We start from the raw sequence: 12,184 nt of genomic DNA, 5'->3' as shown, positions 1-12,184 counted from the left end.
TGCTATTCTTCTTTCTTTTGCAATGTGAGGCGTATTTCGAGGCTTCAAAGATACTAGAATTTCTCACTATGCCACTAGAATGAGAGATAATATTCTTACTCATTCTCAAAAGTTATGTTTCTCATTGTTAAATCAAAATGGTAAATTTGCATTTGAGTGATTATCATTCACTTTAGACAACATTTTTTCCTTAAAAACATAAAAAGTACTTCGAAATGGGCTCACAATGTATACATAAATATTTCTTAGTACTTCACGTCATGCATAAATCAGCCTGATATGTGAAATTCAAATCAGTTTCATAACTGGAGACAGGAGTACCAAAACATGATAATAGGCATAACTATAATAAATTAAGTGCTGCAATTTGAAAGGTACATTTATGTTTTGATACAAGGTTAGAAAAACTTTTTCCATTAAAAAATTTAAGCTGTTAAAAAATATGTCCACATTATATATATATACCTTGTATCTTAAACATTACCATATGTTAAGGTTTATATTATATGTGGAAGCAAATTTGGTATGTCTACTATAGAGTAAAAATATGACAATGAAAGTGCCTGATACAGGGAGAAATCACCTATTGACTAAGGAGACAAAAGAATGAAAAATATTATAGATTAATTAGAGTTGTTATATTGAAGCTTTCAAGCATCAGAGATTTTCCAATTGTTTAAAGTCTAAGCTGGATGAAGAGTGCTCTTGTAGACAATCTTGTCTTACCAATGAAAAAGGTTTGCAATCATTATATCTTACATAATGCACTATTACAGAATCCTAGATAGCTTCAAATCCTTTGTTGAGAAAGTTTACAATTCCACCAACGGTGAGTTATGTCATATATGCGTATTTCTTTATTAGGTGACTAACTCTATTATATTGACCGGATTATAGGATGACATTCTTGAGATCGACCACCGGCAAGAAGGAAAAAAAACAAGAAAAAAAATCATAAAGATTATTCGCATTAGAGCAGGTATGTTATATAGAATGATCGACACTAACTATATTATCACATCAATATTTTTTTGTCAAAATTGATCGGAATAATTATATTAATAAATTTTCAAAATGTTTAGAATTAGATTGACACAACAAATTGAAAACTTAAATGGTGAATCACTCTTTGACATTGACAGTACAACAAATTCTCCTATGAGGATTCTACTACAGATCGACCTCATAATCTCAAGGGATCAACTCATTTCCCATTTACTATAGTTAGCGAGGGAAGTTCGTACGTGCATGGACGGAATCTGACTTTTCTCTAGCCGTGATTTCGACTCGGACTTGAGCACAGAGTGGCGTATAACTCGGGGAGCATGATACTGGCTATATCGCAAGATTCGTACATGGATCTCGTCCCCTGTAAATTGAGGCCTCCTTTTTTTTTTAAAAAAAAATTATCCCTATTTACGTCGCTTAACCCGAAAAAAGAATCAGATTTGTCACGTTTGATGTCGGCCCATCATGCATCACTCGTCATCTCAGAAAGAATTCTATCTTAGGTAAAGAAAACGATAAGATTTTTATTAGATTTCCGCTCGTAGAATACCTTCTTCTTTTTTTGGGTACTTTCGTTCCTAAAGGTGGTTAACATTTATACAAAGAAGGATCCTCCGACTGCTCAGTCCACCTGCAAAGCACAGATCACCGTAAGCAGGATGCATGGAGAGCAACATAACGGGCAAAAACCCCGCCGAGCCGGGTAGCGAGGGAAGACAAATCGGAATATATTTCACAAGAGTCCGTATAAATAGTATTAGACACGCCAAAGAAAAGCAATCTCTCTCCTCTGTCTCAGCATCCTACAAGAATGAATACATTGTCCCTGCGAAAATACAAGGCCACATCGAATCACATTACAAAAACCCCCTCTGTTTTCCTGCTATACAGCATGCAAAAAAAGAAAAAAAAAATCGGCTTACATAACAAACTAAACAGCGCCAAGCCCAGGGAAAAAAGACGAGGAACATTTTGTAACAAACAGGACGGAAGTGGCCGGCTAGAAGGCGTTCCAGTTATCTGAACTTTTCTTTGGAGTGTGGCTCTCCGAAGAAACCTTAAATGGACCGGACGAACCAAATGGGTCTGAATCATCAAAAGAAGAGAATCCACGACTGTGGCCGAAGTCCTTGGTGCTATTGATGGAGTCAAACCTAGTAAGCCTCTCAGGTTGTTGGGGATAAAATCCGCTGTCGTGGGTTCTGAAGGAATCGAACCTCGAGAAGTTGTCAAAGGAGTGATCCCCTGCTTCGCTGTATCTCGGCGAGGAGTTGCCAAATCTAGATAGAGGAGTGGCTGGGACAGAATCATCGAAAGCGAAACCACTCCTGCTTTGGAAAGCATTATCTTCTCGTGGGGAGCCTGTTCGTATTGGGTTTGCTCCAAAGTCACTCGTTGTAAAGGAATAATCACCATGCTTCGAGTCCTGCAATTCCTCAACACAGGAAAACAATTAAAAGAGAGAAGATTTTTCTTTTTCCAGGTAAAAGCAAGAAGAATTGTTAATGAGTCGACCAGGATGCAAGGTGCAAAAAGAAGAACCTCTATCTACAAAACCTGCACACACTGTCTGCAAGCGGAACATACCAGCAAAAGCCAATAATTACAATCAGAGATGCAAATTATATCTTCTTTCTAAAAGGGTGCGATGACTTTGCAGAGACTTTAGACATCCACAAAGGTCACGCCAAAAATAACCCTTGAGAAAACACATCAATTGAAGATGTCAGCTAGGTTGGAGAAGTATAATAGTGGTAAGGACCCGAGATCCAGAGCCCCCCCTCATTATGGATCAGAAGATTGTGAAGGAATATCATATTATGTAGTCTAGTCACTTCACAGAGTGTCGAAATTGCTTTGGAAGGACTCTCTTGTAACTGCTCCAGAAAAGCAATAAGGATGTCAAATGCAACAGATGGGGAAGAAACAACATCCGGTTTGCTTGTTCCAATATATAAATTTTCATAACAGAGCTATCTTTAACCAGGTTGATTCAACAGATATTCAATGGCCAAAAACTTTATGCACGACCTAACAGAAACATCCACCAATTAGCACCGTCTCACCTTGGTACCAAATCCCCAGACGGAGTCCACATCATCATTATTGTCGAAGGCACCCCAGGTTGATTCATCAAAACTTCTGCTCCAGCAATTTAAGATATTCCCAGGTCATCATGGGGCCAAATCAAAAGGTTCAGTAATAGGTTGGTAAGGCATAACAGAATTGTGAAGAAAAAAATAGACAACTTACCCATGTGTATCAATATCTGCTTCAGGACTCTTTTCAAAATGTGCACCTGAAAATACTTGGGATGGACTCCCTACAGAAGTTCTACCAACCGGACTTTCATGAGGGCTTCGTGCTGAATCATCTTCACTATGGGCATATTGATATTCATTCTCAAAAGCATTTTCCATGGTACCCAAAGAGTTCTGATGCTTTTCACCTGGACTTGAGATAGAATCATGGGCATAACCATTCTCAGTAGAAGCATTCTCTCTCTCAACAGAGACATTTTTCCCATCCAGATTCAGGTCATTGACAAAGCCTGAAGGAGAAAACTACAATCTTTAGTTCACATGCTATTTAAGCCCACTTTTCAATGATTAAAAGAGCCCAAGATCACTCTCTGAAGGAGAAGCAGACAGTGCTGGTACATTCAAAAGAAAAAAGTCACAATCGTAAACCAATAATGCACCTTCATCTTCAAACTTGTCCCAATCTTCATCCCAAACGGCAGCTCCCTCCTGAATCCCAGGCTGCCAGCCTGAAACATAAGTGCAAATATAATAGTGACGACAGACTCGTCAATAATTTCAGTGAGGACAAAAAAATTCAGAGAAAATTCGGCTAGTATAGAGATTTAAAATTCAAATAGCAATCAGGGGTCCCATGATGCTTGCTTTGAGGTTGGTATACAAGTAAGATGAGAAGGACGTCATAGGAAAAGCCACAGGAGTCATTAATATCCAAGTTGTTCAAGGAGAACCGTGTCTATGAAATTGTCTAAAATATGTATTGTTTAAATTGTTTGCTTTCATCAATTAGACAAAAGAATAAGTCTTGTGATACTGGTCCAGTTAGTACAAACCCATCCAAGAAGCATGTTCTGCATTTAATGGAGAAAGAAAGGAAGTTCTTCAACACACATGAAATTATCGAGGTGCTCGCAGACTAAACATTGACAGAGAGAAAGCTAAAAACTTCATATGCATAAAACAATTGACCAACTTTGCTTGTTACGGTGGCAATCTGACATGAAAGCAAAAACGTAATAGACCTTGCAAGCCCAATGCAAGCAGTTAACATTAAATCCTAACTGGGGTAGTTCATTGATTTAACATCATGCTGAAGTGGTAATACTATACTTTGCAGTGCATTTCAGTGACGAAACTGCTAGCTTTACCAGGCTACCAGTTCCTTCAGCATCAAATTTAAAAAGGAAGTGTAAACTTTCTAAACATCCTTAAATGCCAACGTAGACTCTTTCCAGACCATAGAATGCAAACAGGAAGAGAAGGCAAGATCAGAAGGTAAATAAATCCAAACAAGTAAACCAATTAAGAAAAACATCAATGAAGGAAAACCAATTAGTTACTTCCTGACTAAACAACTCAAAGCTCTCTTGCTGAGTGGATTCTCTTTTATCAAGTATGCATGAAAGGACCCCCTTAATTTCCTTAAATACAACAACATCCAATGGATGAGTCCAAGTAAAAAATAAAAAAAAATAAAAAAAATGATTAACTCCGATCTCATCCTTATTCCTAAACAGAAGGAACAGAAAAATCTCTCTGGAAAAAAGTAAACCAATTCTCCAATGTGAGAGATTCGAAACAGTGAAGCACAGAGCTTAAAAAGTACCATTCGGAAGCTCAAATAGTGCAGTTGATTTGACATCTAGACTATGCTTCTTGCAACGTTCTGTCAAAGCCTTCATAAGCTCATCAACATCTGATTGGATGCGATCAGCTCGGACCTAATATGAAATACTAAAGCGTTAGTAGAAAAGTTGGAGAGCATCCACAGAGGAAAAGCTAAAATCAAACAGCTTGCAAATATAGAAACAAGTACCTGAAGAAGGCCATCTGCACTGCCACCTTGTTCCACTGTGACAATGGCCTTATGCAACTCCATTTTCCTTTCCTGTAAGTGCAACAGATCAGAAACATGAAAATAAGGAAAAATAAATATTTCCTCCCACAACGTTTAACGGGTTTCAGGTACTGAATGTTAGGTCAATCATACAAAGATGCAAATTTTCGAGGAGGGTGGAGGAACGATGCTTGCCAATTTATATAAGGGACCTTACTCGCAATAAAATATATCCACCACAAAAAAGAGAGAACGTGAGTAAAGTTAAAACATTACAAAAGAATAATTTTCAGCTATCAGAAAGGAAAAACAAAAAGGCATTTTATTTAAAGAAAAGTCAAAGGGACAATTGTGTATTCATGCCATTTGCCAGAGAATTGTTATAGCAGGAAGCAGAAACTACAGAAGTAATCTGTGAAAGATGTGAACAAGTAGTCATGAATGCATATTACCATAAAAAGGGGGAAGCAGCTGTGACTACATGCACTGAAAAGTAAATCGATTAAAGTGAATTCTACAAACCATATACAAATTGAATTAGAAATTTTATCAGAATTGCAAAGGACAAAGGGGCAGATTAGAGTAAAGATTAGAGCATCTATTTAGAAGAATTATACTACATGTAAAGTTCTTGAACCATTTCCTCTAGAGAGGGCTTATAAGATTACTTTAGAAACAAACTTGAAAAGTATAGTATTCAGGGAGCAACCATTTATGTTTACCATGAAACCTCATATTGGTTAGCAACAAAATCCACGGGGAAAAACAGCATCATCATGTTTTTGTTTGGATTATTCCACAGGACAGAAACGCAACCACCACAGTATTCCTGAATACTCAGTAGTAAGTAAACCACCTGAAGATCACGAAAGGTCGCCTCCTCAACGGTTAACTTAGATGCTATTTCTGCGACTTGCTTGTACTTCTCTTCATACTTTTTGCCAAGAAACTCGGCCTACAAAGTTACTCAAATAGAATGAATAAATTGATTCAAAGAAAACAATAATAAAGGAAAGTAGTGTACGACTGAGTGGAGAAAGCACCTCACGCTTATCTGCAGATGCCCTCTCCGTCATCTCATTCAATTTATTATCACATCTGCTTTTAAATAAAACCTGAGGAATGAAGAGCAAATATCAACAAGAGAAAGCATAGGAACAAAAGAAAAGGGAAGACAAAATAAAGAAAAACCACATAAAAATAGAGCTCAGACACTCAAGAGTCACCATGACCTTTGCAGCACAGCCAACCAAAACATGCCAAAACTTGACCAGTGGTCCTGATATGAAATTGGTAACAGAACATCGACCAGATAATGAATTGTGATGTTCTTATCAAATAAAGATTCCAGATTGCTTAGTGCAAAGTGTTATGCTCTCATTGGGACCTCATCACACAGAACTGCCGCAAGAGGAATAGGGATCTGTGTACTAAAAGCAGATCGTCCCTTCCATTGAAATCATAAATTTGTGTCCTTTGTTTATCACATATAGATTTAACGATCATATATTGGTGTCAAATGTGATCTAAAAAGGGGGAAATGGTGCCCACAAACTCTGCGACGGCGAGGCCTTTCCCACATTCTTTGTATTAAACATTGCCAGCACCCTACTAATAATAGGCAAAGAAATCAGGACAAGCTTGAGCAAACAACATGCAACCATAAGATTTCAAAAATGTTCTAGTTTCTTACTTAAGTTCATGTAATATTACAGCAGCCATTTGTCTCGTGATGCCTGAAAAATAATTTTTGAGAAAGATAACTGTAAAGAAAAATAACATCCACTGTGTTCCAGGCTTCTGCCTTCAAGTTCAAAAATATAGAGTCAATACTAGGCAAATCTTCTAACAGGGGCAAATATACAATGAACAATGCAACAACCTCTGCATGATTCCAGACCATTAAGCCTGTCAATTTCTCCATATCATTAACAAAATATGCATAAGAAAATACTCACAAGGTCTTGCATTTTTGTGCGGTAAAACTCAATCTTCTCCTTTGAATCCAATATAACTTTCTCCTTTTCTTCCACCTGTCATCAGGAAAAGAGTAGTCCTTTTACTTCTAACAAATGGCCAAATCAATTCTAATTTGAAAAGAATATAAATGAACAAAGGATGTGAAAAGCATCATAATCAATATTTTGATATCACATCATAATCCTTCTAAAGTTAAACTTTCAACCAAAAGTGAACCAAAGATAACCACGATTGTCCTTCACTGTTTCAGCAACATCCCAGATTACTTAAAAGTAAGAATAAAAAAAAAGAAGACGCGTGTCAAAACACCAAAGAAATGACACGGATTCAGCAAGGGAAAAAAATGATAAATGCGACGAGAAATAATGTGTATGCCTTTTGCCCCCCAGTTGTTGCGTCTTGAGGTGCTGAACCAACTGAATTTGGTTCAGTGTTGCCAGCTATGTTTGCAAATGGGTCCCCTAAAGCTGGTCCTCTCAAGTCTTGTTGATTGGTTTGCTTCGCAGCATCTGCCTTAGGAATGGGAACCTGCATTCCTGGCCTCAAGCCAGTTGCAGGAGCCAATGGTCGAGCACCTGGCATTCCTTGCTGTGGCCTAAAACCTAATACAGAAGCCACCAAACACTGTATCATCACATGCCTTGTCCAACAAAGGACCATCTCTCAAATAAGAAGGAAATTATGGACAATACCCGAATTGGCACCCCAAGCGGCATTTCCATAAGCAACATTTGGTAAACCTGTCATTGACAATAGTGTTTCATCGTACATGACATTACTAGGAAGAGCTGTGGGAAGAGGACGACCCTCCCTATGTCGCTCCATCAAATATAGGGCAAAGCAAAACTCCCTCAAAGAGAGCATGCTGTCACTATCCTGATCAGACAAGTCCCACACCTGCTTTAAGACCTCTGTCACCACAAGGAGATCACATATCATCTAGAAGATACAAGACAATAAGAATCTAAAAAGAAGCATCCACAGAGCTTATACAAGATCTCATTGCAAAAAGCATGCACAAAGATTCCTATGAATGCAAAGTTGATGATAGTTTTTAAAAATAAATTCACTAACTTAACGTTTAGTCCACATTTAACTAAAAGAATAACAACAACCGTGATTGACCTTCCTCGAGAAACAGCAGTTAAAATATAACGAACATGGATAAAGAAAAAGTGTGAACAACTTTAAGCTTCTAAATTATAACGATGTGACACACACATCAGTCTTAAGCTTATTCTTGCACTTAAGCCACAGATACTGCCTTATATGATCATGCTGATTCACATGATGAAGTAACAGACACCAGTCTTGGTTAATGATCATGCTGCCTAACATGATGGAGTAATATATACAAATAGACTGGTGTGATGAAACAGAAGAGACAAAAGGGGAAGAGGGAAGTACTTTTCACTTTTATCTTTTGCTGTCATACTCAAAATAATAATTTAAAAAAATGGAGAAAGCAAAACAAAAGGCATAACAAATGACTAATCAACAGACTCAGCTACAAAAGGTAGTTTCCTGAGGGCCCAACCACGTTATGGTTCCAATTATCATAAGACCAAGGGAAATGATGGCATCATGGCATGAACTCCATAGTTCCACCAGGGACAGAGGGATTCAATGATTTCAGCAAGCAAACAATTCTCTGGAAAATAAGAGAGAGCTACAAGGTTGGACATTGTAGAGATTTAGCAAGAAGAAATTCAACTACCCCATTGATTCTACCTCTTAAGGAGACTTATCCTTTATATTCCCTGTGGATGTTCCCTTCAAGATAGCAACACCTTTCAGGCTTGTGTTGGTTGTAAACCATAAAGACATTTTGATGATATCACCAAACATATGGCGACACAACATCAAATAGAAAGTCCAACAGGACAGTATCACGGGCACCAAAACTAGCAAATCAAGAGTAACAAAATAAACCAACACAGAGAAAGAGTGCTTTTGATCAAAAAAACGAATCTTTTGTATGCAATAATTGAAATAGATGTACCTCTTGGTAGCCTCCAACTCAGAAATAAGTTGCGAGCCTGCTCGCCAGTAATTTTCCCATCTCTATCTGTGTCCACTTCCATAAAAACCTTCGTGTATTTTTGAACATCAGATGGCTTCATCTTTGGCCAATTAAGCTGACTATCACTGGGAGAAGAATTAGCTACCCCAACTGAAATTCCAGGCGATGAGAATGAGGAAAAACCTAGAGATGGACCCTGCGCTCGTGGGTTCGAAGGTGTAGGAGGACGCTGAACCTGACTGCTAGAAGAAAGCACAGAGAATGAAGTCTGCAAAGCATCCAGTGCATTGGGCTTTACAGAAGGTTGGCTTCCAGGAACAGAAGTCATAGCAGAGGCGAGAGATGTGCCGGCAGCTGGATTACTTAGTGCAGAAGATTCTTGTTTAGATGGAGAGGGTTTTGCAGAAAATAAATCACCTCCAAGAAAAGTATCTGAAGAAGATCCATTTCCAGAAACAGCTAGTGCTTTAGAATCAACGGCCATTGTCTGTGAAGATAAAGAAGGTGGAATTTGTGGCTTTGATAAAGCTGACAGAACCGAAGAATTAGTATCTCTGGGTCCAACTGATGCTCCGCCACTCATTCCTCCGGTCCAATCACTTGAAATGTTTGCGTTTGGAACCCCAGCACCTGTTAAACTACTCCCCATGGAAAATTGTGAACCTGTATTTGCCTGTGGTGCACGGAAAGCAGTAGGAGCAGGCATAGGTTGAGGCGGTCTCACAGGTGGTTGTTGTTGTTGTTGTGAAGGAAATCCAAAGCCAACACTCTGAGATGTTGGTTGAGCTGCTGCTCTCATCTGCGGGGTTGCCGCAACAGGTGCATTTCTCACATGTGGTGCAGGTACAGAAGCAAGATTAATTTGTGGAGGGGGTATTTTAGCAGCAGCGGGGCCATATAAGGCGGCCTTGACTATATCTGCTGATAATTCCCTTTTACTCTGTGCTACTGTGACAAGCTTCAGAGCATTGTAAAATTCTGCCCGACCGAGGAAACCAGTACGAGCCTGATCAGCATGCATCCATATCTGCGGCAATGGGAACATCACAATGAGCATCCTTTAGCAAAAATGCAAAGCTAAGGGCCTGTTTGGTAACCGACCAAACAGTGTCTGATATTATTCTTTTATTCTCCGGAACATAAAAAGATAATAAATCCGTTTAATAAATTTTATGTTTCTGGGAGTAAATCTGTTCCCGTGAATAGATTTGAAAAAATCAGGAAATTTAAAAAAAAAAAAAAAAAAAAAAAAGTTGCTTCTTTGTTCTCAGGAATAACTCCAGAATCACTCCAGAATCAAGTCCATCTTTTTCTTATTTTCTTTTCTTCTTTTCTTTTTTTCCTTTTCTTCTTCTCCTTCTTCCTATTTGGCCGGTCGCCATTATTAAAAAATTAAAAAAAAATTGTAACTCACAAAAGAATTTGAGGTCTTTTTTATCTCGGGAATAGAAATTTTAAACAATTACCAAATGCCTTCAAATGCTTAGAAACTCGTCTAGGGAACAGAAAGCAAAAAAAAAAATCAATTCTAGGCAAAAAAAAATTCTGGGAACAGAATGGTTACCAAACAAAAGCCTTAATGACTTCCTTGACAAACAAATGCTAGCTAATAATCCTAACAACTAAGAATCAGAACAATCAAACAATCAGAGCTAACTCAGGCAGAATGGGTAAACAAAACAAGGAACCTCGTTCTTGACAGTGGATCTTAAAACAGATGGATCCCTGACTGCCTCGTTTCAATTGTGCATCGTGAATTCTCCAGAAATTGTGTGATTTTTCAGCAATACAATCCATTACTTGATGCAGAAAAAGCTCGAGCAAACTTCCATCATCGGACCTAAAGGAAACACCCATAACTTAACAAGCCCATAATCCCTCACTACTACCTTGTCCGATAACCAATCAACTAAGTTCCAGCATTGACACAAGAGAGAGCTCGCAGATTAATCAAACGACCAGAAAATCCAGGTCCCAACGACAGCGATTCAAATCGAACGGAACCGGAGTTTCGCCTCGACCGTTGGGATTCATCTCCTAATCCGCCCACTCACACAAATCAGACAAAAAGGCCATCACCAAGGACTCCCGAACAAAGTGGATCGCGACATGAACTAAGCACCGACCACAATTGGGGGAAAATAAAAAGTTTTCCAGTTGACCACACAGAACGCAAGCGGAAGACGCAGGGAAGGGAGTGACCTGAGCAAGGACGTGCTTCGGCAAGCCGGATCCTTGGAAGAAGGCGACGGCCTCGGCCCCGCTGATCCTGCCGTCCCCGTCCAAATCCGCCCTCCTGAAGTACGCCTCGAACTGCTCCGCGCCCGCCCCTTGGCCCTGCGCCGCCATTTCGCCAACTCGAGGCCCCGCCCCACCGGCGGCACCAACCGCGGCCGCGAACCGAATCCGATCGAACCGAGCGCGCAACGATGCCGAATCCCCGAGAGGCGAGGAGCGGATCGAATTGGCCGGCCGTGGGTCGGTCAGATCGAGGCGAGACGGCGGGAGGGGAGGACGGATTCGCCTTGGATTTCGGGGGTGGGGGCGCGAATCGGTCGGGTATCGGAGCTTTTCTCTCGCTCGCTCGCGCGCGATCGAGGAGGGAAATGGCGAGGAGAGAAATGGCCGTCGACGGAGCAGCTGCGGACGGGGACGGGAGGGAGGAGGGCGAACCAGAACCTTTCCGGAAATTCGACAAAAAATCGTTTCAACGAGATGGGGGACTATAGAGAGCAGGAATACTATATAGTTCCGATCTAAAGAGCGGTCCATAAAAATACGAAAATTTTTTGCATACTCATAAAAATGAGTTTTAACGACACATTTGTAATCAACTTAGATCCCTCTCTCTTTTTCTTCTTCTTTTTTTTTTTTTTTTTTTTTTTTTTTTGCAAAATAGCGGAAAAGAAAAACCGAACTTTTTAACTCGGGTAAGTAAGGCATAGATTAGGTGACTAGGGTGATTTTTTTCCTTTTTTTTATTTCTGAAAAAAGATTAATTAAATGATCGAGTTGGAATAAAGTCGATCGACAAACTAATGGGGTTTAATTCGATGTTGAAAATCTTAAAGTATA

At 39.4% G+C, this 12,184-nt stretch overlaps 1 protein-coding gene across 1 annotated transcript; it reads right to left on the bottom strand.

The window, feature by feature from the left end:
* Positions 1-1,719: 1,719 nt before the first annotated feature.
* LOC104448939 (epidermal growth factor receptor substrate 15) lies at positions 1,720-11,838 on the bottom strand. The gene is made up of 13 exons (XM_010062891.3): positions 11,312-11,838; positions 9,089-10,136; positions 7,779-7,997; positions 7,462-7,688; positions 7,065-7,139; positions 6,150-6,221; positions 5,963-6,061; positions 5,086-5,157; positions 4,876-4,990; positions 3,710-3,778; positions 3,262-3,559; positions 3,075-3,150; positions 1,720-2,434 (listed from the first exon to the last, which is right to left on the bottom strand). Exons 1-13 carry the CDS (start codon positions 11,456-11,458, stop codon positions 2,009-2,011), a joined length of 2,943 nt encoding a protein of 980 aa, XP_010061193.2. The 5' UTR covers positions 11,459-11,838; the 3' UTR covers positions 1,720-2,008.
* Between the last annotated feature and the right edge of the window lie 346 nt (positions 11,839-12,184).

Source organism: Eucalyptus grandis, chromosome 6 (genome assembly GCF_016545825.1).
Source record: "Eucalyptus grandis isolate ANBG69807.140 chromosome 6, ASM1654582v1, whole genome shotgun sequence".
Lineage (NCBI taxonomy): Eukaryota > Viridiplantae > Streptophyta > Magnoliopsida > Myrtales > Myrtaceae > Eucalyptus > Eucalyptus grandis.
This window is presented reverse-complemented; position numbering and strand designations above follow the sequence as displayed.

What these genes read in the sequence shown, in the direction of transcription:
- LOC104448939 (XM_010062891.3), bottom strand. Translation starts at nt 11,458, where the DNA reads ATGGCGGCGCAGGGCCAAGGGGCGGGCGCGGAGCAGTTCGAGGCGTAC. An exon ending in CATCTGCAGATAAGCGTGAG is followed by an intron (nt 6,062 to 6,149) that starts GTGCTTTCTCCA and finishes GTAACTTTGTAG; the next exon opens with GCCGAGTTTCTTGGCAAAAA. An exon ending in CGACCTTTCGTGATCTTCAG is followed by an intron (nt 5,158 to 5,962) that starts GTGGTTTACTTA and finishes TTGCACTTACAG; the next exon opens with GAAAGGAAAATGGAGTTGCA.